The sequence below is a fragment of the Aphelocoma coerulescens genome, chromosome 6 (assembly GCF_041296385.1).
Source record: "Aphelocoma coerulescens isolate FSJ_1873_10779 chromosome 6, UR_Acoe_1.0, whole genome shotgun sequence".
Lineage (NCBI taxonomy): Eukaryota > Metazoa > Chordata > Aves > Passeriformes > Corvidae > Aphelocoma > Aphelocoma coerulescens.
The window spans coordinates 21,432,286-21,459,192 of record NC_091020.1 but is presented as its reverse complement, the minus strand read 5'-3'; the positions used below and the strand labels follow the sequence as shown (position 1 = coordinate 21,459,192).

General features: G+C 38.2%; 1 protein-coding gene across 1 annotated transcript; it reads left to right on the top strand.

Annotated features, from left to right (window-relative positions):
- Positions 1-400: 400 nt before the first annotated feature.
- Positions 401-24,696, top strand: LOC138112771 (uncharacterized). The gene is made up of 14 exons (XM_069020368.1): positions 401-668; positions 1,904-1,986; positions 2,114-2,461; positions 3,296-3,372; positions 9,179-9,254; positions 12,652-12,783; positions 13,633-13,756; positions 16,092-16,152; positions 16,256-16,302; positions 16,739-16,814; positions 17,684-17,785; positions 18,300-19,217; positions 20,033-20,137; positions 21,760-24,696. Exons 1-14 carry the CDS (start codon positions 401-403, stop codon positions 22,070-22,072), a joined length of 2,730 nt encoding a protein of 909 aa, XP_068876469.1. The 3' UTR covers positions 22,073-24,696.
- Positions 24,697-26,907: the final 2,211 nt, after the last annotated feature.

The following is a 26,907-nucleotide window of genomic DNA, read 5'->3' as shown; positions in this document are numbered from 1 at the left end:
GTGCAAAGTTGAGGCTGAGGTGATGGGGATGGCCAAGACAGCAGCACAGGTTCCTCATTTAGGGGAGGGAAAGTATTTACAGAGGTTTGGGAGCATCCCTCCTCAGCAGTAAGACCTCACACACCACCTGAAGTTAGTACTACTGCTGCTAAGAGAACAAGAAAAATAAATTCATAAACCTCTACCTTAAACATGAGAAATGCCACCAAGTTCAATGGGACTATTCAATATCAGCACGTAAAACTAAAATTAATACATTCCTAACTGCTTGTTAAGTTTTGCTGCACAATAGCAGGAAATATGTAAATAAGTATTTTTATTGTACTACCTTCCTGCAGGTTCTGATTTACAAGTCATTCTAGTTGTCGTCTAGCAACATCCTCAATGTCTCCAGCAAACTATGAGAAACAAATCAGGACAAGCTTCCAGTGAAGCATCAACCCCATATGATTTTTTCCTACATGCTAACTACTTGACCAACTGCTGTCTCGTTTTGATTAGCGAGTGCAGATTTTACCCAGCTGAAAGGCCCGGCGTTCCTGACCTGAGGCTGAAGGTGCGCTGTTACTGTGGGGGGGTCCCGGGGCCATCCCGGAAGCGAGGGCGGGGCGGGGCCGAGGGCGGGGCCGAGGGCGGGGCCGAGGGCGGGGCCGAGGGCGGGGCCGAGGGCGGGGCCGAGGGCGGGGCCGAGGGCGGGGCCGAGGGCGGGGCCGAGGGCGGGGCCGAGGGCGGGGCCGAGGGCGGGGCCGAGGGCGGGGCCGAGGGCGGGGCCGAGGGCGGGGCGGGGCCGAGGGCGGGGCGGGGCCGAGGGCGGGGCGGGGCCCGCTCCCAGCGCGGAGCCCGCGGCACCGGCGCCCTCTGGCGGTGCCGGGCAGGGCTGCGCTCGGGAGTGCCCGGGTCAGACCAGCGCGCCTCACAATGGAAAGGAAAAGAATTCCTTTCTTTTCATCCACATTGCTTCCGGTTATTACTGTATTCTTTAAAAAATCAGAGTAAAGTGAAGGCTTCAGTGAAATGCTGTATTCAGACCAGTATTTAACACTTAACGGATCAGAAGTATTGGGTAGTGCCACACTGTACCATTGAGTAGAGAGCACGGATTCAGAGGGCTGTTTTAATTTTTTCCTGAAAGTCAAGGTTACCTTTCCAAGATCTTTGGTTTTCAGCACGGCTCAGCCATGATTACTTCGTCTTTCTTCAATCTATCAATATAATCAAACTGCCCACAAGCATCCCAAATATTTACTTGTAAAAAGTCCAAGTCAAAACAACTGATGCAAGTTTTCTCTTTTCAAAAAGGACTCTGCTCTCAGCTACGGTGATGCAAACCCACACATTCAAAAACATAAGCTACTACAGATCTATACCAGCATTGCTATTAACAAAATTTTGTCTTTTGTCCTTTTCAGTTTCCACTCACATCCTGAAGACTTAGATTAAAATTAACTTCAAGGAATGATTCAATTAAAAATATAAGTGCTGATGTTTCATAATTATACAGGAAATCGAAAAAATGAAGTAGTACTAAAAGAAATATGCAAAAATGAAGAGGTATGAACTATCACTTTGTACTGAGCGCAAAGAGGACTAATCCAATATGGAATGCATCCCAAACAGTATATGGAAAGGGTATTTGTAAATACCATAAATGAAGCACCTCAAAACTGCTGCACCAAAGCACTTACCGAAGGACAAGACTGAATAAAGTCTTTGACGTAATAAGACACAACAGAGCAAAGAAAAACACAGTCAAAGATATATGCCTAGAATATTTAATGTACTTGTTCCACGGGCTAGTTAAATGATACCGTATCAAGTAGATATAAAAACGTATTAACAAACAAATTATGACGATCAACTTTACAGCAGCTCTTTCACTGTAAATCATGGTTCAACTTTTCAGAACGTGCTTCTAGTACGGACAACCATCCTGGCTGCCACCCACTGACACCAACTCAGAGTAGTGTGCAGGAGTACATGGAAATAGTAACTTTCAAGAAGTTTTAAAACAAAAATAAATTGGCTTAAGCAAGAGAGATGATTAGCTGGTTTTTAAATCTACATCACTTGCACATCTTTGACTAATGAAGCCGGTCTATTTCGAAAGATCTAGCTGGAGAATAATTTGGCAAAAGCATCGCCCGGAGACGCGGTGCTCCCGGCATGCCGGGCCCGGCCCGGCCCGGCCCGGCCGCTCGGCGCGCCCCGCACCGCGCACGCGCGGAACCGCCCCCGCCCTTCGCCCCATTGGCCGCTGGCGCGGAGCGCCCGGAGGCGCGGGCCCCGCCCCCGGTGCCTCGGCGGCCGCGCAGGCGCAGCCGCGCTCCCCGCGCTCCGCGCCCCTCCCTGCCCTGCCCCGCCCCGCCCGCCGCCGCCGCCGCGCAGGCGCAGTCGCGGCTCTTTCGGGAAGGTTCTGTGTCGCACCAGCCTTTCCTTCCTCCGCCAGGGAAATCCTGTCCGGGTACGGGCCGCCCGCAGCCCCGCTCCTCCCCGCCCCGCCCCGCCCTGCCGCCGCACGCGCTTTTCCCTGTCACCGTCTGCAGCCCGCGCCCTTCCCCTCACAGCCCGCCCGCCTCCCTCGACAGCTGCCTGCCCGCCCCCCGCAGCCGGGCCGCGACCTCCCACCGCCCCGGTCTCTGTTTGTCCCTGCCCCGAGCTCAGCCGCCGTCGAGCCCTGGGTGGGCACCGCAGCCGGTCCTGCCCCGGGGACATGCGGCTGTGAGGGGCAGCCTCATCAGCGTCATCTGAGGAGCGGGGGGGGTATGGGGGCCGCTCCCCTCGCCCCTCCGCCCGGCCCCCCCCCCCCCCCCGAAGTCGGTGGGCGCTCGGCGTCCGGCGGGATCGGACCCGTCTAGGTTAGGGGGTGGTAGGTGATCGTCCTTCTACCGCTGAGGTGCCGGCCTCGCCTCTTGCAGCTGCCCGGAGGTTCTTCTCCTTGAGACGTGTTCTAACTGGGAGCGCAAGGGCGGAATAGACCGCTCGAGCCGCAGGAGTGGGACAGAAGGGACTGCCGGGAAGATCTTCGTGCCTGCAGCGCTGCTGCCAGAGTTAGAGAGAAATCCGCCGCCTCTCCTCTCTCTGTTTTGTGGTCACCTGGAGAGGAGAGGTGAGTTGTCTTTCCCTCTTGTCGTGCTGTAGCAGTGGAGAAATAGGATAACTTGCAAGATGCAGAACTTCAAGCCCCAGCTGGCTGCTTGGTTTGTTTTACTTGAGACTCAGCCCTGTGAAAAGGCCCACTGATGGAGAAAGAGATTAGCACCGTGTTAACCGCGCGGTTCTCTCTCCTTTGCTGCAGTGCCCACTTTCACCGCTGCCTCCTGCTCTGCCTACTCCTGCTTTCAGCATGGTAAAGAAGAATACTATCCCTGATGGGTAAGTATCCCTCACACTAAGCAAGAGGCAGGAGCGGGCATCCCACAGAGAAGGGGCACTGACTGCCCCAGGCGTTTTCTTGCCTCAAGCATCTTCACCACCTACAGACAGGTAAGGTAGGTATCTTCTCCAAGACAAGAACAGCCCAGCCACTCATCCCCCAGGTGAGTATAATGCGCCAACCTGTCTGTGAACACTTCGCCTTCATCAACCACACACAGTTCCTTCTTCCTAATCTTTTTACCCCCAAGTGTATGTTTTTGGAGAAATGGGAGAGTAGTCTGTACTTCTGACTTCTCACATGTTTGTTACTAGAAATGGAGGAAGAGTTGATAAGATGGAAGCAGGTGGTTGCATGCATAAGATCAAGGAATATTTTTGTGAATTCAGATCCAGAAAAATCCCATGTTTTTGTTTCTAACAAGAGGACGACAGAAATGTTGTATCAGTAAAAATAATCCCAAATTAACCCAAATGCACGATACAGGCTTTCTGATGACTTGATTGGGAGTACATATGTGGACCACAGAATGACATAATTTAAAACAGATAAAAGTTCTATTCTTCAGCTCTAATAAAGCACAAAAAAAGAAGGCCAAGTCAAGAGTTTTAACCCATGTGTTGCTGATGACATCAATACAAACTTTTTGGATAGGAGGGTATGCTGAGATATAAAGGCACACTGTAATGGGGCAATAACTTGCAGTTTATACATTATTTGAGGAAAGAATTATGTAATGCTGGTTTCAGCGGGAGTGTTAAGTAGGTTTAGGAAGAGCAATAAGATACAAAAAACATGCATTCCTGTAATATTTGTTGGTCTAAACACAGTAAGTAGAAACAAAAGATGAACAGAATTTAAAAAATAAGGAAGATGAAGTTTTTTTACTAGCTGACAAACTCAGGGATTAAAATTAGAATAAAACTTTAAAAAACTGTTTAAGTATGTCTTTCTCTGAAAACTTTGATGAAATTTCAGTTAAATGTTGGATAAAAGTGAGCTAAAGTGGGTTGGTTTTGTAAGTAGTGATTCAGAAATCCAAAAAGAACTACCTCTTCTTGTTTTCTTCATCCTTGGCAATTGTTACTACAACTTTGAGAATCAGGTGCTCATTTCTCCATTCTTATCCCACCCCCTGCATTTGAACTAGAGAAGCTTTCAGGCTACGTGGATTTCTTAAGTATGGAATAATCAATGGACTGTACTTTTGACTTCTACAATGGGAAGCTAATACCTTCCAAGGACAGAAACAACTATTGTCAAGTACTTGGTTAAAAAGTTGGTATTACCTCTGACAAAGAGCCTGATACTGAAGTGCTTTCAACTCCTCCAGATACTTTTTATACTGCTGAGAAATCAAGCTAGACATCCACAGTAACGGGGATATGGCAGTAAAGAAGTTTAAGGCCTTGTCAGCCCCTCAGGCTCATGCAGCAGGATACGGATGTCACCCTTTTGCTTGCACAGCGGTTGTTCTTCACTGTCAATTCAGTAAGTCAGGAAAACATAGAAGTCCCTGGAAGGGACTTAAGGAAAACTGATTTGAATCTATGATCCTGCACGTGCAATTTAGTGGCCCCAGAAATAGTTGTTGGCAGAAGTGAGAGTATGGTACACTGCAGCATAAGGACAAGTCCAGACGGTGCAGACTGTGGAAGTAGACCCTCAATCACCATGTTGTAAAGCAGTACATCTACCAGTAACTCTTTTAGTCTAATGGTACAGCAAGAGATAAGGAAAGTGACACTATATATAGGCATCTTTTAAGATTGTTTTTCTGTTAGTGCATCAATTCTTAACGCTTTTAATCCAAATTTCATTATGCTAATACAAGTGATACACTAAATTGGAGGTTTCGGTGAGGTTAGTAAGTAGGAATAGGCAACTAAACAAGAAATGGTGAACTTTGGTTTAGGACAAGGGATAATGACTTTAAACTGGAAGAGGTTTACATTAGATGTAAAGAAGAAATTTTTCTCTATAAGGATGGTGATGCACAGGAATGGGTTGCCCAGAGAAGTTCTGGGTGCCCCTCCCTGTGAATGTTTTCAAGGCTGGATTGGATGGGTCTTTGAGCAGCCTGGTTTCATGGAAGGTGTCCCTGCCTGTGGCAGGAGAGTTGGAACTAGATGATGCTTAAGGCTTATTCCAACCCAAGCCATTCTATGAGAAAGAGTATTTCTCTATTTTCCCAGTAATGTCTTGAAGCACAGCTATAGTGTATAGTGTCCATTGAGGTCTCAAACCTACAAAGTAGTGCTGGTGAAGTAATTTTGTAGCAAAATGAGATAGCAGTGTAAAAGAGAGATTCGAGTGACCCCTTGCACTGCAGTTTCCACATGGAGTCAAGTTCTGATTCTTCACAGCCTCTGAAATGGTTTTATCCTTCAGTAGTTTTACACTATGATGTTTTAGTGGAGAACCAGACAGTCCAAGCTGCATAACAAGTCATAAAATACTCTGATGTTTTTACAGATTAGTACACATTTGTGTTTCAGCATCCAAAATCCTGCTGTGGGTATAATTACATAAACTCCAGTTCAGTTCTGAAAAGCATCTGCAGAAATGTCACCTTCTGGCATGTTTCCCTTGAATAGTATAAAATAATACTAAGTGGGATCTTTTTGTTCGAAGGGCAAAGCTGAATTATTTTTGCCTATGCACTGTAACTATGCTTCTTTAATTGAATTTTTCCTGTCCAGACTTAAAGCATCAGCATTTTCATTTAGACAGGATATTAAATACTGTAGCATAAGGGATTGTACATGTTCAACGATGAGTGGGAGAGAAGGGTGGTACTTTATTTGTATTAGTGTTTCTTACCAGTTTTGAATCTGGTGTCTAAAGAGGTATGAAAGTCACTTGGAAAATAAGGCTGCATGTATATCATGCAGTATCAGTAGCCAAAAAAAAGAAGAGGTTCCACGTAGTATTTTCTAAATGATCGTGCTAGAGGTGACAGTATTTCAGTAGTTGTTGAAGTAAATCTTACTCTGAATCAGTTCTAAACCAGAAAATTTTACTGGAAATTAAAGCTTCCACATGACCTTAACAGTAGTGTTAAACTAAGTTATGAAAAAAAGTGTGTTCCACATCTGGCTCTAATAAAAGTTTTAACCAAAGCAGATAAAATATTCAGGTGGATGTAATCCATAATCAGCAACTTCATGCCAGCTTGTTTTTCATTCAAGCCTCTGTTAGCTCTTAGTCACTGGTACAGGGATGATGATGGTGCCAAGTCTTGTGATAACACCTCTGACTCCTGCCTTTCTTCCTTCCACTTAAGTTCAAGCAGGGTACAAATCACATATCACAAGTCTCATTCTTACTTGTTAAAATGCTTAGTTAAGTCTTTGCTCCTGTAATTCCTGTTTATGTGACCACCTGCAGCTGGTCTTTGATAATTTCTGCCTTTATCTATACTTTCTCTCTTAAGAGTTTGACTTTCCTTAGTCCAGGCCATTTTTGATTGCCAACTGTGTTCTTTTGTTGACAACAGAACAAATCTGAATTTATTTCCTTATCTAATCTTTGGTTAATTTCAGTCTGCTGGTTTTATTTTTAGTTCTGCAGCAGTATGCTGAAATTTCCTTTTTAAATACCATTTTAAAGATAACATGGAACACATACCCTTTATATTTTTGATGAAAAGTGCCTTCTGCTCATTTTCTACCATAGAGCTGTCAGCAGCTTTTGAGTTTCTTGCTGATTGTGCAGATTTTTTTTCTGGGAGGATTTAAATGGCTTTAAATACAAGAGAATAAAAACCCAAGTTTATTAAGGTCTAACAACAAACTGGGTAATCCTGGGGTATTGTTCTGTCAATCCCCTAATATGAAAAAAAGTTCAGAATTTTTGCAAAGCCTTTTTAACATTACTAATTAAAATAAGATTTAAAGCCCTTTTTTGATCATCTCTTTTTCACTTCTAAATGCTCCTATGATAATTACGGTTTATTTCCGCTCATAGTTTTCCAAGAGAAAGCGGGCTAAAACAGCACTGAATTTCTGATCTTAATGGATTCATGTAAAATTTACATCTCTTATATAGAAGTAAATGGAACATAGTCTCAGATTTTTGTTTTCATATTTTACAGCAAGCATAAAGCTACCAGACTCCAAAGTTTACAAACTTGAAAATTCACTTGGGAAGACTATCATTGTAACATAATACATGTTATTTACTTGCAGAGGACTGTTTCTGTTCCCTTGTTGCAGTAAGGAGATACAAAGTCCTGCAAAAATTTATCATTTAGTAAAAGGTTTTATTTGAAACAGCTCTCAGTGATCTCATCTCTAGCTTGTCCTTACACCTACTCACCTTGTATGTCTTCTACAGACCAGCTGTTTGCAACAGCCTTCCTAATGATGAGTTATTACTCCTTTGTTGCTTCATTTGTTGTCCATTAAACTAAGCACCTATATGTCTACACTGTGAGCCTTGATCTGTTCTTTGCCCCATGATGAAGATTACAGAGATAAGTTAGTGCTAAATACATGGATGTAGTACATTGTTGCATGATTGGTTAATATCAAATACACTTTGGTCACCATGCTTTGTGTTTCTGTTGTTAGTTAGTTTCAAGCATCTGTGAATGTTGATGTTGTTATTTATATACTATGACAAATATAATTATAGGTGTTTCATTGAGAATTTTCCCAGCTAACTTCTAGTTTTTGTTACGGTCCGATACAGGAATTACGAACAAAGCAAAGTACTCAGTGGTTAGAATATTTTAAAATCTAGTATTATGTTTATTTCATAAATGGTGTAGTTTGATGAACACCAGAAAGGAATCTAGAAGCTGTTGGCTGCTCCCTTCAAAGGGAGTATTTAAGCATTAATTCAGAAAATTGCAAGGGAATGGACACCAGTGTTAAAAGAATCTAGTGGAAATGTTTTGTATTTTAATAGTTGAGGTATTAGCCAAAATGCAAAAAGCCTGTGTAGATTTTAAGTCATCCAGCTGCACCTTGGTAGGTCATAGAGATAATTTGCACTTGCAGAAGAAGAAAAATTAATAGTTCTAAATTTAGTAAGTTACCTCTTTGAAGGTAGAATTGATCTGCTGATGAACTTGTTTTCCTCTTCGGATAATGCTTTTCATCCTTTTTAAAAAATTGAAATCTCTGAAATATTATAGATCAAGAGCTTTTTCAGTACAGTGTAGAACTTGTGCATACCAGTTCTTTGTGGTTTTAGAATTACAAGTGTTTTGAGTGTTGTAACAAGTCTTCATATTGGTGATTTGTGCTAGGTTTTGGTGTGATGGAATATCCTCTGTATTTTTCAAAATGTTGAGAGAAAGTTCAATCAAGAGTGTTTCTTTGAAAACTAAGCATATTACAAAGGAAACATTTTTGGAAAATACAGATGATTTGTATTGTTAATGGAAGTAAACTTTGCATTTCATTGTCAATTAAATGATTGATGTGTGCCTGTGGCAACTTTTTTAAGGCGTTTGATTCAGTCAGGTTGAAAAATGTCCACCAACTACAACAATACATTTTTACCTGTTGAACCTTACACATCTGCTTTGCTTTATATTGGTGCTACTTGTTTGTATATGTTATCCTGCCATTTTGAGGAGAGGAATTTCTTGGAAGTTGAAGAAGAAGGAAGGAAGAAGATTCTTTTCAAATGTCCTAGTGATACTTTGAAACCACTTCATGGAATAATTGCAGATTTGGGGACCTAATTATACTGTATGATAACAGCAAGTTTTATGTGCTTGGTGCTGCAGGTGTCTTCTGTTGAATCATGTAACTTGAAAATATTTAAAAATTAATATTTCTTTCCTTACAGATGGCGGAGTTTGACACCAGTTGGACAGCCTATACCAGGAACAAGATTTATTGCATTCAAAGTACCTTTAAAAGGGGTATGTATAATAAAGTAACTGCAAATTGGCTGTATTAGATAAACTGCACAAGTAATGAAGAATAGCATGACTATACATGCAAATTTCAAGAAAGTTTTTTAAAAAATAGTTTTTTCAGATTTAGCCCTTTCAGCCATCTGGCTTTTAAAAATAATATTCTATATTTTTCATATTTTTCTTATTTTTGTTTATATTTGATGTTACTTTCTTTATTTATCTTTTAAAAATAATCAAGCTTCTAGTCAATCAGCATAATTCATTTGATCACTATTAAGTGGCCTAAATTCATAATCTTATTTAACATCTTTTCATGGCTGTTTTAAGAAAATCATATGGAAGGGGTTATGATACGAATAACAATCCAGGCAATGTAAACCAAAGTATAATTTTATGGAAATTAAGCACTCATTGAAGAATACCAGCCACTGCAGAACTTTTAAAATTACAGATCCAGATTGCCAATTTCATAAGCGAAAAGCTTCAGTGATCTGGTGGAATATAGCATAGCTAAAAAAGAAGTCTTCATAGATTTCTTCTATTAATTAAAAGTAATAATTAATTAATTGAAAAGTATTTTTATTAGTATTTTCTGTAGAGTCTTACTAACATGAAGAGCCATCCTAAGATACTATATACACTGAGTTAAATCTTTAAATTCTTTGATTCTAAAAGATGTGGAGATTGTCTTGTTGAGACTGTTGAGTTCTTTAGTGCCTGTGCCTTTTTGGAGGCATTGGGCAAAGAAGTGTTAATTTATACAGAAGGGCTAATAGGACAAGTGCTGCATAAATTAACTTCTACAAGTCCTTGCTTTAGATACAGAGGAAATAAAAGTTTCTAAGCATTTTTAAAATACAGTGGCTTGATGTAACCATAGCAGTTGAAGGGAAATGTTCTGTCTAAGCTTTTGTCTACAGATTGCTCTCTAGTATTCATACATAAAAAATTTGGTTCTTTGGGTACATTAGTACCCATTATGTTTTCAGTCACCATTCAGTTCAGTTTTATTAGCAATGACTGAAGTGAAATGCTTGCAGGATTTGCTTCCTGCAGCTGCTTTTACAACTTTAGGATGATGGTTTGCTTCCTTGGACGCCAAGGCTCTCATACTTAACATTGGTCATGTTCTCCAAGATGTGGATGGATTGTACAGCAGTTGTGTGCCTTTCCACCAAGACTGCCAGTCAACAAATCAAGCTGTGAATATAAAATCCAGTAGATTTATAACTGGCTTCCTTGCTCTTGTCACAAAGACTACTCCACATCAGCATACTACTCGTTTCCTGTCCTACTGATCTCCCTGGGGCACAGATCTCTGTTCTGGGAAGCTGTTTTGGCCAGATATAAAGTCTGATACCCAAATATGCAAAATCTGTATCATTTCTATCCCTTCAGTTTGTTCAGTCTCAACTATGCAAGACAGAGAAATGACAAGTCTGCCAGAGACTGTGTGCTTGAAGGTGATAGAGTTTGTGGCAGAATACAAAAATGTGTAACTGGCTAGACTGATGTCTTTGCAGAGGTTGTCAGTAAATCTGTGTGAAAATGCTGAAGGCCTGATTGGTTATAGTTTGTCGGAAGTCCTGTTATTTATTAAATTGGTGGAACAGACCTCTTAAATATGCAGCAGTTTACTTCTTTGCTATGTATTAGGAAATTGACAGTTGGTGATTTTGCCCAAAGGGAAAAAACACACTTTCAGTATTTGAAGATAGAAGGGTTATTGTCTTAGAAGATGTGCTGTTAGTAAAGATCATATGTTTACTTGGAAGGATTTTCTGTCTTTCCTTTCACATCACCATTATAATGCTAGCAGTAGCACTGTAGTGTAGTAAGAATTGGGCAAGTTCTTTCCCATGCCGTTAGGAGGATTTTTAGAATTGATTCTCACATTCTCAAAGCCCTATTAAACACCTAAACTACTGAATACTCAGCAGGAGTTTTTCAGAAAATTCCAATGAGCCTTTCGAAGCATAGTGTTTCATAACAGATTTAACTGTCTACTCAATCAAACAATACCTTTGGAGATACCTTATTTTTGTAAATTACATTCCTCCTCCGTTCGTGTCATGTCACATAGTAAAAATTCTTTAATATTCTACTGTAGACCTTTTGCAGATTCATCTTTGTCACCTCCAAGTTGTTGAGTTCAGTTTCAGATTTTACCAAGAGTTACTGCTGAGTAGTAGTGACATAACTGACTCATGTTCATTTTGTTTAAACTTCTACAACCTCCCCTTTTTCAGCAGTGCACTGGTGTCTGAAATACATAGGACTGAATACTTTATTACATGCTTTCTATCCTCCTTTCAGCTCAAGCTTCCTAATCACATACCAGCTTTGATATGACTGCCCTGCTGTTTATTCTTTACTTTGGTTTCCTGTCTCTGTTTCCAGACTTGAGAAAAGAGCTTGCTAGTATTTTACATTATAATCTGTACAGTCAAAACCAGGATTGGTTAGTTACCCTATAGCATCTGTGGTTCTAAGAAGTATGTGGTCTGTGGCTGCCTTCCTTTCCAATAGTTCTGAGTCCAGTCTGCTTGAATTTCTTGTTGATGAAGGAACTGACAGGTGGTTGAGGCTGCTGCATCTTTTGCCACTGTCTTTATTGGTTCTGGCTGAGCCTGTGTCAAAAGGCTCTCACAATGGACAAGTGCACTATTCAGAGAAAATCCAGTCTTGAGTATGTGAGGCATTTTCATACCTAAAGTGAAGAACATATTTCAAAAAACACAGCTACAATAGGGTGAGTAAACATTTTTCTCACTGTTTGTCAAATGAAATGAATTATTCATTATCCACCAACACACAGCTTTCTTAGTCACGATATTTAGTCTTACTTAATATTTCCCAGTGCTAAATGACGTGCAAGTACATTGTCAAGAGATGAAGCAGGGATAAAAATGTCTGCACAACATTTGTGGGAAGAAAGTCAAACCTTTAGAAATGAACTCTTGTATCACAACTTCTAATATTTTATGTGAAATACACTTTTAGTTTTGAGTTACTGTGCAGGACAAAATTTGTTTGGGGGAAGTAGATTGTAGTGTTTTGCTTTTTAGTGTCTTTAGTTACATAAAAATCAATACATACATGCTGCATTTTCCAGAATTTTTGTGTCTATCAAATCAGAGCTCATTTTAATAATGTTTGTTAACATTTTACAAGCAGAAATGCTCACATTGTATTGCATTTTCATCTGAATAGGAATACATAAATTTTTCCTTTCTTTTTGGTTCTTCTTACCTGTATAATATATGGATGTGGTTCTGATAATTAAACTCTCCCTTTTAAATATTGATGTTTCCTAGTACCAATTGAAACGGATGAATATTCCAAATGTCTTGTTATTAGAACATAAAAAGAAAATATTTCTTTTCCATTTTCTTTGTAGGCAATTAACCAGAGGCTTACCCCAACCCAGAAATTTACACCAAAAGACTTAATTGCTGCAATGAAAGCCCTAAATGTGGAGCTTGGATTAATTATTGATTTAACATATACCACACGATACTATGAAGTTAAGGTAACAAAAGCCTAATAAAAATGTAAATAGTTAGTGCAACTTATGTTTTAAAATTACACATTTGCTTACCTTGGATTGGAATAGACACATAAGCCATCTAGACTAATTTTGTGTCTCCAATAGAAAATGAATGTTTTATCACAGAGGAATTAACTCATTCTCCCAGCTAGTTACATTTGTGGCTTGTTTATGTTATGCTAACTCAGTATTGGGCAAAAGACTTCAGTGCCAGGCACTGCACAAAAGATGCAGAATAGTTACACCCTGTGTCCTGAAGATATTCTCATTTATTCCTAGGTGGTTCTTTTTATTGATCCTCAGTGGAATCCACTAAGAAGGTCTACATTTTTAAACTACTTTATCAATTTAAAAATTTTTAGCTGTATGGTCCAAACAATTGTGATTAATCAGCCTCCTGTTGAAGAGGAGAATAAATGGCAGTGTTATAACAACACAAATCTTTGAATGCACATGGGCTCTAAGCATTAAGGGAGTGAATATGTGATTATATGTTGTGGGTAGGAGGGACAAATACTGATAATGATTGTAAAATGGGTTAGAATGGAATGACAAGAATCAGCTCCCTTAGTTAATGCTCAGCCTTATTAGCAGGGATAAATAAATCTTATGTAGGAAGTGTTCCTTGTTTGAGATGGTCTTTAATGTAGAAATGTTACTGGTAGTTTCTGAGAGTGTATCTGTATACAATTGTGTCAAGATTGTTTTCAGTTTTTATTCAGGATTTGAACTACTGGTTTACATTGTCATTATGTTAGATACTGCTTAAGGTTTCTCATTGTTGCAAGACTTCAGTAATTTTTACCATTGTTTTTTTCTTTTTGTTGTTAGGATTTACCTAAAAGTGTGCAGTATAAGAAACTTTATACCGTTGGACTTGAAGTCCCTGATAATGCTACTATCCTACAGTTCAAAAAGTGGGTCAGAAAATTCCTTTGGGAAAATGCAGGAAATGGTAAATATCAGCATCCTAGGATGTAACAGAAAATCCCTCACCAAAAATTTATTTCAGTACTAACTGTGTCATTTACTAATTTCAATATTCAATAAAATTTATGACACCAGGGATCTCAGACTTTCTACAGCACTTTCCACTTTATTAGCATAATAAGATCCAGTATGCAAACCACTATGTATCTTTTTTTCCAAACAAAACATATTTTTTTAAAAATGACTGCTAACTTAAATGCCCTTCCCAACAGTGTTACATTTGTGTTGCGTGTCAAAGTAACTGCAACAAGGCCTTCATCTGTCTAACCCAAATTGTTTACCATCAGCTGAGTGTTGTAGCTGCCAGCCCTTGATGGATGTTTTAAATAGCACTGGGTCTCTGATGGCACTGGGCACTGATATGTGTCAGCAGTTGCAGTCCATTTAGTCTGACGTAGTGTTTTTTTGACTTGAGTCCATTATTGCCCTCAGATCTGAACAATTCTTGAAAATCTGATTACAGACCCAGTGTCAGTATTTCCACAGTGTGGCTGTGCTGGTGTTTCAGTGTCTGTGCAACAGGACAGTTTTTGCTAAGATTGGATAAGGTGCTTTTTTGTGAAAATAAATTAGTGTGTATTTTGCCACAATGTGTTTGTAGCTTTTAAGTTCTCACTTCTTTTGGTAGCGATTCTTTGTAGGCAGCTGTTACTTGTTTGTTTATTCAATAATGGTGGACCATTCTTTCAGCTGTGGTTCCTTTGGCATTCTCTTTGAGAAAATAGTGATAGTAATTGTCCAAGTGCATACAGGTTTTATTGCAAAGCATAACAGGGTCTTGCTGTGGGTGGTCAAGTGTTTTGTGAAAATGTTCTGACCTAAATTTCAGGTATGAGAGCCTGAATTAGAACTACTGGGAAAATTAAAAAGTATAAGAAAAAGCCTCCTTGCTCAGGAAGTTTGTAAATTCTTCCTTTGCTCTTCTTGGGCTTAAGGAAATTACCTGGTGATTATTAGTGTTCTCCTGGTTTTGATCTGTTCTTTATTGTGTGATAAAGAATAGTCTCTATCTGAATCTGATCTTGAGAGAATCAGTTCTTGATTTGTTACTGGATGTTGACCTGCAGTTACAGCTCATAAGGGCATTTTGGCAGAGCCTATGTAACTTCTGACTTGGGAGAACTTTACTCCTCATAATTTGGCCTCTATTTTAGATTATCCCTATAATACATAAATTATATAAATAAATATAATATATAAATAAATATATAAAATATAATATATAAATGATAAATAAATATCTCAGGATTCTTTTTACAAATACTTGCCAAGAAGGGGGGGATTTTTTAGTGTTTGAGTTGTTAGGACATCAACTTGTAATGAACTTACGTGGCGATTTGATTGTCCTGATCTGTGGCAAAGTTATATTTTGTCTCAGTTATACTTTATGTAATTCAAAAGTTTATCAACATCCTGTTTCAAAGACCATCTGTGAGTAGTGCCTCTGCCAAAACTTTGATCTTCTGATGATGATAATTTTTCTTCTAAAATCTAGATTAAAACTCTTAATCAGTTATACATTTATTCTTATACCAGCTTTGCCCTTTAAGTATCATTGTTCTCTGTCCCCACTATTACATTCAGCATCTCAGATTTGGTTTTACAGACTAAGACAAGCTTCCTTCTTTTATGACCATAATAGTATGCCACCCTTTCTATACATATTGAAATTGATTTTCTTTCATTACATTTCAATATGAATATAAATAGTCTGGTTGGGGTTTACCAGGGCCTTGCATGATTGTATTAGAGTTTCCCTATTTCTGTTGGAAATCTGTCATTTGCTTTTTAGCCTTTGGCCAATTAGTATAATCTTTTTTAAAAAGAAAATACTTCTGTAAAGATTACTGGTCCTTTTTTTCTCCATGTATTTTATACTCCTAGGCATTTCATACTTCTAGGTGCATTATGTGCTAGTTGAGTTCCTCAGCTCTACATATGCTTGTTGAGATTTGCTTTCAAACACATATTTTATTCTTTTTCTCCTGTTACTGCAGTGCCTGAGGCCAGGTGCTTTACCTGGCATCACTCTTTCTTTTTTTCTACATTCTGTAGAGTCAATCTCAGCCGTCACAAGTTTGGAAGTAGTGATCTAACAGTTGCTAGAGATCCAGCATAGAGAGGACATATGTCTCATCTGGATGTGTCTGTTTTACAGGCGTGACAGTAGAATTTGTAAATAGCAGGTGTTATTTATCATGACCTTGCTAGAAAGGCAGAGATTTTTTTTTCTTGTACTGTGCTAACTTTCTATTAATTTCACTTTCTGAACTATTAAAGACTCTTTCCTTTTTTGATAGAGAAACTCATTGGCGTTCACTGTACTAATGGAATTAATAGGACTGGCTACCTTATATGTAGGTAAGGCTGTATGAGAACAGAAATCATTGTTCACAAAAAAATAGCATCCTTATATTACTCTGTATTCCCTTTGGGACAATAATATAGTCATGTTTTTCTTCAGGTATCTTATAGATGTTGAAGGCTGGGATCCAGAGGCAGCAATTCAAGGTATGTATATAGTTAGAACTAAGGCACATGTCAGGTTGTACTTCACAATTACTAAAAACTCACAAATACTACAATTCTATTTTAGTATCTTTTCAGTAATTTCATGTGCTGGCTTATGTAGATGATTTTATCTGACTGTTGATACTATTCCAGGCAGGACTTGAGCAATAGCAAATTGACAGCATAGGAGGAGTATGTTTTAGCTGCTTAATTTTTTTTTTTTTACTTGATAGAGTTTTCAGTCATAGTTTGCTACCACTTCTAGTTTCAGGGTTTTTTTAAAAAAATGCTGCAATGATGCCAGCTTGCTGAAATACTTAATACCAAGTTGGAATTTTTTCAAATTCAGCATCTCATGGGGAACAGAAACTTGCCTTTCACATTTTCTTGGCTCATTTTGAGCACATTTCATTAGACTGTATGGGTTTTGTTTTAGCTTTTGGCGATGCCAGAGGTCATCGCATGGATGGCCTTGTGTATCTCACAGATCTCCGGACACAACCGATGCGAAGGTAAACAAAAGCTTTTAGTTGCACGCTTAAGATTTTCCAGTGTGTCCCCTAGCATTTTTTAAAAGTTCACTTCCGGTCCTAAGCCAAAATTATTCCCTCTTAAACCTTTAATATGAAACTACACATAGATTGTAAATATATGTGTAGTTGTTTGTGTATTCTCAGATGAATAACATGAAGTGCAGTAGACTTTGTTCATCTTTTCAATGTATATGGTTCGAAAGCTCATTTTCAGTCTGACAACTACTACTGAACATTGTTGTGCTTTTATCATACTGTGACGAGTGAATTGAGTCTGTGTTCTCTGAGAGGCTGAAAGAAGTCACTGCAGAGATGTCTTTATAAGCTGTGTGATCTGCCTGCTGTTGTTGGCACTGTAGAACAAGATATTAAAAAAATAGTAGAACGATTTTAAGAATAAAAAACCACGGGAACATGGAAGATTGTTCTCGTCCCCTCTGTTCATAGTAGTTGTATTCCTGATGTTTAAGAATGTTATGCTTATCATCACCTTTTCCTAAGAGCAGCCAACCTTTACATCGTCCTAAGGTATTTGTGCCAATGATGCCTTGGAGCAGTAAATTGATTTTTAAATTAATATCTGAGTGATTTGTTTCTTTCTAGATTATGAAGGCCCTTTGTTTTGCTCCTATCATTGTTTCATAGTCTGTGCAGGATTAAGTTAGACTCATGTCAGATTTTTAAAATAAATTTACAAGATCAACATTTTTTAAGTTGTCTGTAAGTTTTACTTAACATAAAATTTCTGTCATTCAGAACTGAAGAATTTTATGGGGGTGGGTTTTTTCTCTGTCAATAGTATGTTTTAAAAAAGGAAGCTTATGTGAGATGGTTTTTTTCGCTCTTAGTAACCTTGGAATGGATGTATGGGATGCAGATGAAGATATTATCCCACCACCACATGCAATGGAAGGATCTGTAGAGCGGTTCCCAAGTGAAGATTTTCAAGGGTAATAAGCTGAAACATGGAATTAAAAACAAAACCAAAAAAAAAAAAGGACCACAAGGGAAAAAAAATGCTTCTTACTGAAAATACTATAGATACCCCAAAGAGATTTTATTAATGTAGCCTACTCATGTAAAATGTATTTACAGAATTTGACAAAACAGTGACAAGGGAAAGAAAGGGAATGTATGCTGTTAAAAGTCTGTAAGTAATTAGTTCACTTAGGAAAATTCAGTTTTACTTTGCCTGTCCTTCTTTATTATTCTACAATAATCTGCAGTTATTTTTAATTAATTTTGAATCACTGTTTTTGCTTGTTTACAATAGAATTAATATAGAATTACAATTGAATGTTTGTCACAGCTTCTGCTTTAACACTGAAGGTTTTATAATCTTACATACAGTTTTGATATCTTCATACTTGCAGTGTCTTTCATATCAATTCTTGGTTAAAAAAGAATTGTTTTCATTACTGACTTGTAGCACTTCTAAGTATGATACTCAATACTTCTTAACAGGTCTGGGAAAAGATTAAGAATTTATGATGACCACCCTCACAATGACTTGCAAGGACAGATGCAGTTGCGCGATTTTGACTTCATTAATAAGGGTCCTGGACAAAGACGAAGACCATTTCATGACCATCAAACTCAGGATGAATTGAGAACATCAGTGCAGATGAGAAATTGGGACTACAACAGGGGACCAGAACAAAGACAAAGAACCTTTACTGATCACCAGTTTTATGATGATTATCAAGAAGACACGCAGCTGAAGGACCTAGACTTCAGTAACAAGGGACACGGGCAAAGTTTGAGACCTTTTCATGGACACCAGTTTCATGATGATTTGCAAGCAGACAGACAGTCTCTTGACTTCAGCAGAGGCCGTGAACAAAGGCAGAGATCTTTTCCTGATCATCCATCTCCTAATGATTTGCAGGAAGACAGGCAGTCAAAGGGTTTTGATTTCAGTAGCAGGGGCCGTGGCCAGAGACGAAAAGTGTTCCATGACCACCAATCTCGTGATGAATTTCAGACTCAAATGCAGTTAAAAGAATTGGATTCTGCCAGCAGAGGTCCTGGCCAAAGACTAAGATCCTTCCGTGAATATGGGTCACATGATGACTTGCAGACACAGATGCAATTGGGAGATTTTGAATTTGTTAAGAGGGGTCAGGGGCAGAGGTTGAGACCTTTTAATGATCACCAGCCTCGCAATGACTTAAAAACAGAGATGCAACTGAAAGATTATGATAATAAAGGTCCTGGACAACGGTGCAGACCTTTTCATAACTCTCAGCCTTATGATGGCTTACAGGAACAGACTCAATTAAAAGATTTTGATTATGGTAATAAAGGGCATGGACAAAGGCCAAGACCTTTTCGTGATCATCCAGGTCACAATGACTTGCCACGTGAATGGTGTTCAGACAGGTAAAAGCATCCTTGAGCTGTAAGAACAGAATTACAGAATAAAAGTGTAAACCTCACCAGTTTTAACTTAAATTGCAAGTTAGGTATTTTTAAAAATAAATTATTTTAAAATCGATTAATCATCCTTTTAATATATAAATGATCAGTTCATTAACTTTCCTTGTTTTGACTTACGGAAGGGTTTGCTGTAAGCTGGAGTGTTGCAGCTTTGAAAGCCAATGTTTCCTAAATTAGAAGGTTGTGCTTTTTTAAAGTTTGTGTTTCCTTTACCTTTTAGTCAGCTTGAAACAAAACTCTTGTCCCATTTTTTTTTTATAGAAACTGACACTTAAAAAGCTGTCCTCTGGACAGAAGAGGATATTAAATGTTATTTATCCTGTCAGCCAAACACAGATAAATGGGAATGCTACAAGGAAGTTGGATTTGCCTTTGTTTATTCCTTGAGTTAATAATTTGTTAGAAATCTGTTTGCTTCAGAACTTGCATTATTATCTCACAAATACATGTATCACTTACTAGTAAACCTGTTGGGTTCTGACATATTTCAAAATATTTTTAATATTTCAGAATGTATTTCAGATTTATTGGACTAGTTAAGTTTGATTTAATTTCTTCCATTGTAGGCTAAAACAGAGGATGTTAATAAAATGAAGCATATGATTTTGAGGTATTAATACAGTTATTTACATTTTAATTAAAATTTTAAGTTTTATTAAAAGAAGAAATATGTTTATTTCATTTGATGTGTATTTTTTTTCCAAGTCTTAAAACTGTTGGCAGTCTTCTTAACATGCAGTTCTCTTGGTTATTTGCAGAACCTTTTCTTCCCATGAAAATATACCAGAACCTCATTTCTCCTCATCTCCTTCACTTCACAGAGATTATGGGTCTGATAATGATGACTTTAACAGAAATTACAGGTAAGCATCAGATAGCATACATTGTTTTCTGACTTACCATTGTAGTGTTACTCCCCCAGTTTCCTAGCTAAAAAATATAAATTAACTGCACAGCATAAAAATCTGTGTTAATATTTTTGCTTAAATGCAGTTTAACCCATTGAATCCAAGCACTGAGCAAATAATGTGACTAATTTGTGGTCCGTTGGTACTGAGTTTTGAGTGTGATTATTGTGTGAATCCCTGATACAATCGTTGACATTACAAGCACAGTTCAAGCTAATGAACTACATATGAAAATCAACTACCAGTAAGCAAAAAAGCAAAACACAGATGCTATACTTAACTCTTAGGTGCTGTGTACAACGAGCTAAGGAGTTGTACTGTGCAGGATGCTCAGACACTGAAATGGGTTGCCCAGAGCCACCATCCCACATTCTTTAAGAATGGACATAGCCCCTGTACAAACTCATCTAGTGACACTTAATTTGAGGTGGCCTTAGGTATTTCTAGAGATCCTTTCCAGTCTAAGTGAATCTATGGTTCAGTTAGGGAGAAGATTTAAAAATTTTAAAGATTGTTTTGAATTGGGTTTATACACCACTTACTTTACCAAGTAAGGAAGGTATTTGAGAGTAAAGAGAATTGAAGCCAATATATCTACTGATGCCTTAGGATTTTAGCTTTTATATTTTTCATATATTTGTAATCCTGCAGTTCTTTAGTGTATAACTCTAAACTCCACATAGAGTGTTAGCTACTGTTTTCCCATTTTGGTCAAACAAAACAATTCCTCTCTACGCCTGGTAATCAAGGGCACCTTACTGTCTCAAGCCCCCAGAAATGGAAACAAAAGTGAGTTGGGGGTGGAGCAAACTTGGGGTAAATGACTTAATTACCTGAAGCTGTAACTGGAAGATTAACCCCCAGTATGCAAATGGACCAAACTTATAAAAGTATGAAAACCCATGACCCATCATCCATTTTTTGGGTGTAGCCCCTGGGGGGGCCTTCGTCTGCCCTAAATGTGTACCTGAAGGCCCTTCAATAAATATAACCTCTTTTTATTCTCTTAATTTTGGCTTCTGTTTTAGGTAGTCCCAAAAGCCATGAGTTTCTGGCGACTCTGCCAGGACTACCTAAAACCCATCCTAATCTAATGTATATACATTTTTAGATCCTTCCACATGTATTTTGTAGGAGAGTGAGTCTTCTATTGCAGAAAAAATAATAATTAAAATATTTTCCTAAGTATATTATTGCCTGTTGAGACTATGTACTAGAGAGCTTTTGTTACATATTATACACAAAAATAAAAACATGGACTTAGGAAAAAAATGTCCCCTAGGTAAAGATATCCTCAGTAAACAGGTAATTTTAATTGTAAACAGCACTTGAAACAAAACTTCCTCTAGTAGAATTACTTACTGTAAAGAGCTGTAATTTTAATCACTAGAATTAGAAAATTAATACAAACAAGTTTGCAACATCCATAGAGAGGATTTTAATTTCAGGGGGTAAAAACAAGAATGAGGTTTTGAATTGTTCTTCCAATGTTAGACACAGTTAATTTCTAGTGGTGGCCATCAACAGTAAATCAACTGTTTTATTTCTAAGAATTTCACTGTTATTTGTTCTTACAGTAATCGACCGAATTGTCCTGAAGACAATAGGAGAATGCATCCCTCAGAGGAATTTAATAGAGGAAAAAACAGATTTGCACCGTACTCCTCACGAACAATGCACTCATCTTCATCCATGCACCAAGAAGATAGTTCAATAGACTATGAAAGAAAGCCTTTTCAGGGTGAAACTACCAGAAACATGGAACAAAGTAAAAGATTACCGGTTGTAACAGTTGATTACAATTATGGTCTGCCACTGGATTGTGGACGTGAAGAGGAAGAGAGATCACATTATGATTTAGCACCAAGAGACCACTACAACTGGAACTGAATAAAAAGGACAGTGTCTGTTCAGCTTAGAATTACATTTACCCATTTTATTTTGTATGTGGACCAATTTTGTTCTAGGCAAATTAGTTACATGAAAATTTCAGTAGTAGAGAACTGGTCTCTATTGTAAGATTAGCTTCTACTGATGTTTGGTTCTTTAAATTTATTAGGCTGTATTTGTTAAGTGTAGTTGGAGACAATGTCTCTGTACACATGGAATTAAAGTAGTCCTTCCTTTTAGTGAAATTGGAACCCTGAAACAAACAACCCTTTAAAACAAAGAACTTTCTGAGTTATTGTGGTTATTTTTTGTTTCACAGTTCTTTAAAATGTATGTGATTTCCAGATGCATAATAAAACACTGCACTATCAGGTAAACATTGAAATTATAGGAAAAATACTTAGAAATGAATGAAGCAAAGTTATATCCAGTTCATCCCTTAATTTAAAAACAGAAGTTTGAATTATTGCTAACAATCACTGCAGCATTGCAATCATCCACTGAACTGACCTAGTTGCATTGTTTTTCACAGCAGAATTTTTTACCAGATTGCTAAGAACATGTAAGCTAGTGGAGTTTGAATATTCTAAATGCCAAACTTCCTCTTCAGTAATTCGAATGTCTCAGCCTGATTGTATATTTTTCTCCTGATCCCTTAGGTTATCTATGTTTCAGAATAGCCTACTGTAGGTAAATTTAACCAGTTTCTCAGGAACAAATCCCAAGGAAGGTAGGTCATATATGTCACCTTACCTGTCTCGACTAGCCAAGGGCTCTGGTGCCTATATACTTGCACCTCCATGTTTGTCAGTCATATCTGTCTTACTTCACAGTTCTGTTTTTTACTAGTTTCTTCTTACAGCACAGCAGTGTAATCAGAACAGAAGGATAACTTCTTCAGGTGAGGTCCTTTTAAGAGTCATGTATTGAACAGTCTCCTGAACTGCCTGTGGCTCTCACAAAGGTACTACAACAAACAGTAACTGAATTTATGCCAGTGCTGCACAGAAGCACCAACAGCTCCTATTGTGGATAAAGAAATTATTCCATAGGATGGAAAACAGTATTACTATAATAGATAAATTAAAATACCTACATTTTTCATTAATATTACATTTTAATAAAGTAATACTTTAAAAGGCATCACAATAAATAAGGATAAAGGTGGACCATTACATTAAAATAAACAATTGAATGCAAGCTACTTAAGTCATACGGTTAAGACACTGCCTCAAAAGCAAAGCTATCAAGCAAGAGAGCAAGAGGGTGTAGGTATACAGTAGAAAACTGGGGAAAAAAAAGTGTTCGTAGCCAAAATCCACAAAGTTTTTTTGCCTTTTAGTGGTAGCATAAAACCCAGATTTCTGAACTCATGGTCCTGTACTAAATAAGTTGAATTGAAAAGTTTGGAGTATCTTGTAACTCCTGTTTTGTAACACATGCAAACAGTTCTCCTAGTCAAAGGACTCCATGGATATAAATTCATACTGCAAATGCTTCATTGCCTGTGCAACTGGTAGAACAACTTTGGCTTTGTTCATTGTACAAAGTAAATAGTTTTCTCATTTTCACAGCACCTTTGTATTTCCCATTAAATTGTACTTGCCATTAAATCTGATGGTGAGCTTCATTCATGTGGTCGCAGGAATGAAGCTCGGTCTATATAAACTGGTTGTGGAACTGAACACTAAATGTTAAGAAAAGGCATTTGTTCCTTTCACTTGCCTTTTTTTTTTTTTTTTCCAAGCTGTGAGATGAGAATCTTTATCTAGACTTCTTTATTTGGAAGCAAGAAAGATCTGCAATATGGGCTACTATAGTGCTAGATCCTTTAAAAAATCAACACAAAACCACCCTTCCTGGTATTCTCCAGCAGGGACCCAAGAATTACAGACTGGTATTACAAGTATTTGTTTGGGGCTTTTTTATACTATGTATGCAGTATTCATAAAGTGAATAAAGAGTAGCAAACATTTGTCCTTTGTATTTTTGTTTTGCGGTTTGTTATTTAGGATTGCAGTGACCCTACAGTCAATCCTTTGTTACTTCAGACTGGAGAGCTGAAAAGCTGGTGCACTGGGGAGCTCAGTGAAGAAGAAATGTTGTGGCATAAGGAGTTAGGATCAGCAGTAGCTCTTACCAGCCCTTGTCAGTTCCTGCAGGACCCTTGGAGAGTTGAGGTGCAAACAATCAGGTGGAGTAATTCCTGTTATCTGACAAAACAATCATCACTTTCCTACCTATGCTGAATTTCTCTCTTCAGGGAATATTCTTAGACAGGATCTTTCCACAAGTGGTTTTGAGAGGACTGTATGGAAATAGACATAGTTTTGTTTGTTTGTTTGCTTATTTATTTATTTATTTATAATTTAGGATAAGGCTTTCCACCCTATTGTTCCTAATGGAGTAAGTCAGAGCTAAGCCCACATAATGCTTTACAAACTCCAGCTGACATTTATCTCAAATTCCACAGTTGATTCATCACTGTATATTCACATCTGTACTATTTAATTGCTAATTAAATCCACATTGTGGAGAATGAAATGAAATAAAATGTTTCTTGTTTTTTAACGGAATATTGTATTACAGCAGCACTCATAAATAAAACACAATACTTCTATTTATTTTACAGTTCTACAAAAAGGTCATAAAATCTTGCTGGTCTCTTTTGTGTATGTTCTCAGCAAACCTAGAAATAGCTGTTGTTGTATCACAGAGCATAAAAAGCCAGATAGTGTTGGTTTCCCGCTGCCCTGAGTGTGAAATTTTGAAGAAGAACACAAGAATACAGAAAATCCAGATTTATCACAAAATTATTAAATGAAGTTGTAACAATTACAGCTCTAATATATATAACTGTTGAACTCAACTCTCAGAAAACTTATTTTTCTGTTGCTGTCCTGAAGTCATGTTTCCATTGGATTTTTATCAGGTGGTGAAGCCTTGGTGCCAGCTTACCCTGAGGCATGGTCATCCTGAGTTAGGGAAGGTTCAGGTGATCTCTGGAAAACACTGAAAGTTCAGATGAGTTCTGTGCATAAGGCTGACTCCCAAGAATGGCTTAGGAAAAGGAGAGGTTAGCTCCAACCAAAGACCAGAACACAAGGATACAACTAAATTTATATGTAGTAATCTGCAATGCACAGTGAATTTAGTTTTTGTGCAAAGAACAGTTACCTATAAAAGGCCTAGAAAGGTTTGCATGTGACTCTTTTTTTTCTCTCAGCTGAGGTGAAAGGTAAATGACCTACAAGGAGCCACAAGTGTAACTTGGATCCTTCCCTGTTTATTTGCCTCTGAAGTAACGGCTAGGAAGCTGCAGGCTTTCTTTTTGCATGTGCAAAATGAGCAGTGGTGTGTTACACTTCAAATTTGGGGTGCACTTCTACAACCAGTGTGCCAGGACCAGCAGTTCAATGACGTGAGCAGCAGCTTCTCAAAGAAGATCAATTTTTTCTTAAAATGTTTTATGTGAATCATCCAGAAATGTAGACACCCAAAGGTCATTTGTGGCCTAAGAAGCTGCTCGATGCTGAGAAAGAAGGGTTTCCCCCACCTGGGGTTTAGCAAGGGGTATGAATCGTTGGCCACTGTGAAGAGCAGTTTATTTAAAATATGTGTGCAAACAAAAAGCAATAGCTTCCATGCTGTCCCCAACCACTAGAGCTTGTTTCCTCTCCAGGCTGAGTCTTACTTGCTCCAATTGTCATCATACTGTGCCTTACTGGTTCCAGTGGATGGCAATTACCCAACCAGCAGCTCCCTTTCTTCTTCTCGTGGGAAGCCAGAAAAACAGATGATAAAAAGGAACCAGGTGAGGAAGCAACTTGATTCTTTGTCCTCCTGAGATGAGAAGATAATGCAGGGGTTGTGGGGGAAGGACAGGAGAAGAAATGTTTTAAAAAAGAAAAATTGAGGAGGGAAAATGAAAATTCAAGTGTTGGGGGAGAGAGTTAACAGTGTGAGGGAAGAATGTGCAAAAGGTGCATGTGTAAAAAGCTGGTGAAAGATTACTGGGTGTAAAAAGAGGGCACATGCTGGAGGAGGAGTTCCTGGCAACTTCTTATCTGGGTCTTCTAAGCTGTGCTGGTGGCTCGTGTGAGTTGATGTAAATAACAGTTATCAAAAAAATACAGGAGCACTCAGACTTCTAATCCTACAATAAAGTCATGTGGGATCTTAAAACTAATTAAGTCTTCTCTCTAAGCTTTAAATCTAGTCTGTGTGTAGTATAATATCCTGAAGACATTCCCTGTAGAATCCAATGGGAATTTCAGACAATCAAGTAAGAAACTACTCCACAAACCTATTCCACATTGAAAACAAGCTCAGTTTTTACTGGGTATCAGGAATCCCAGCATTAGAGGAATCCAAGAATAAAATTCAATTTATCTATTATAGGTACATACCTGTCTTACCTCACACTTTCAGGACAGCATCAAAACACACTATAATGTTGCTATTACTGTACCCATCATACAAAACTTACAGTTATAAATTAATTAAAATGTAACAAACAAATCTGAAGTAACTGCCTCTCTAAGAAGTACAACAAGCAAGTCAATACAGAGTCATACTGAAAGCAGGAGACATTTATTCCTTTATGAGGAGCACCCAGGACTGAATGTTCCACAAAGGAAGATCAAAGAACCCTCAACATAGATAAACCTGATAAAGTTGTTACAGATGAGGATGTTCCCCATGTAGTTCTTGAAAGGGCCTCTTCTAACATAAACAGAAAGTAGTTTTTACTTTCAGAGTTATACTACCAAACAGAAGTCCAAAAAACAAAATTAACTCTTTTAGGAGAAGAAAACAAAATTCAAATTATTGTT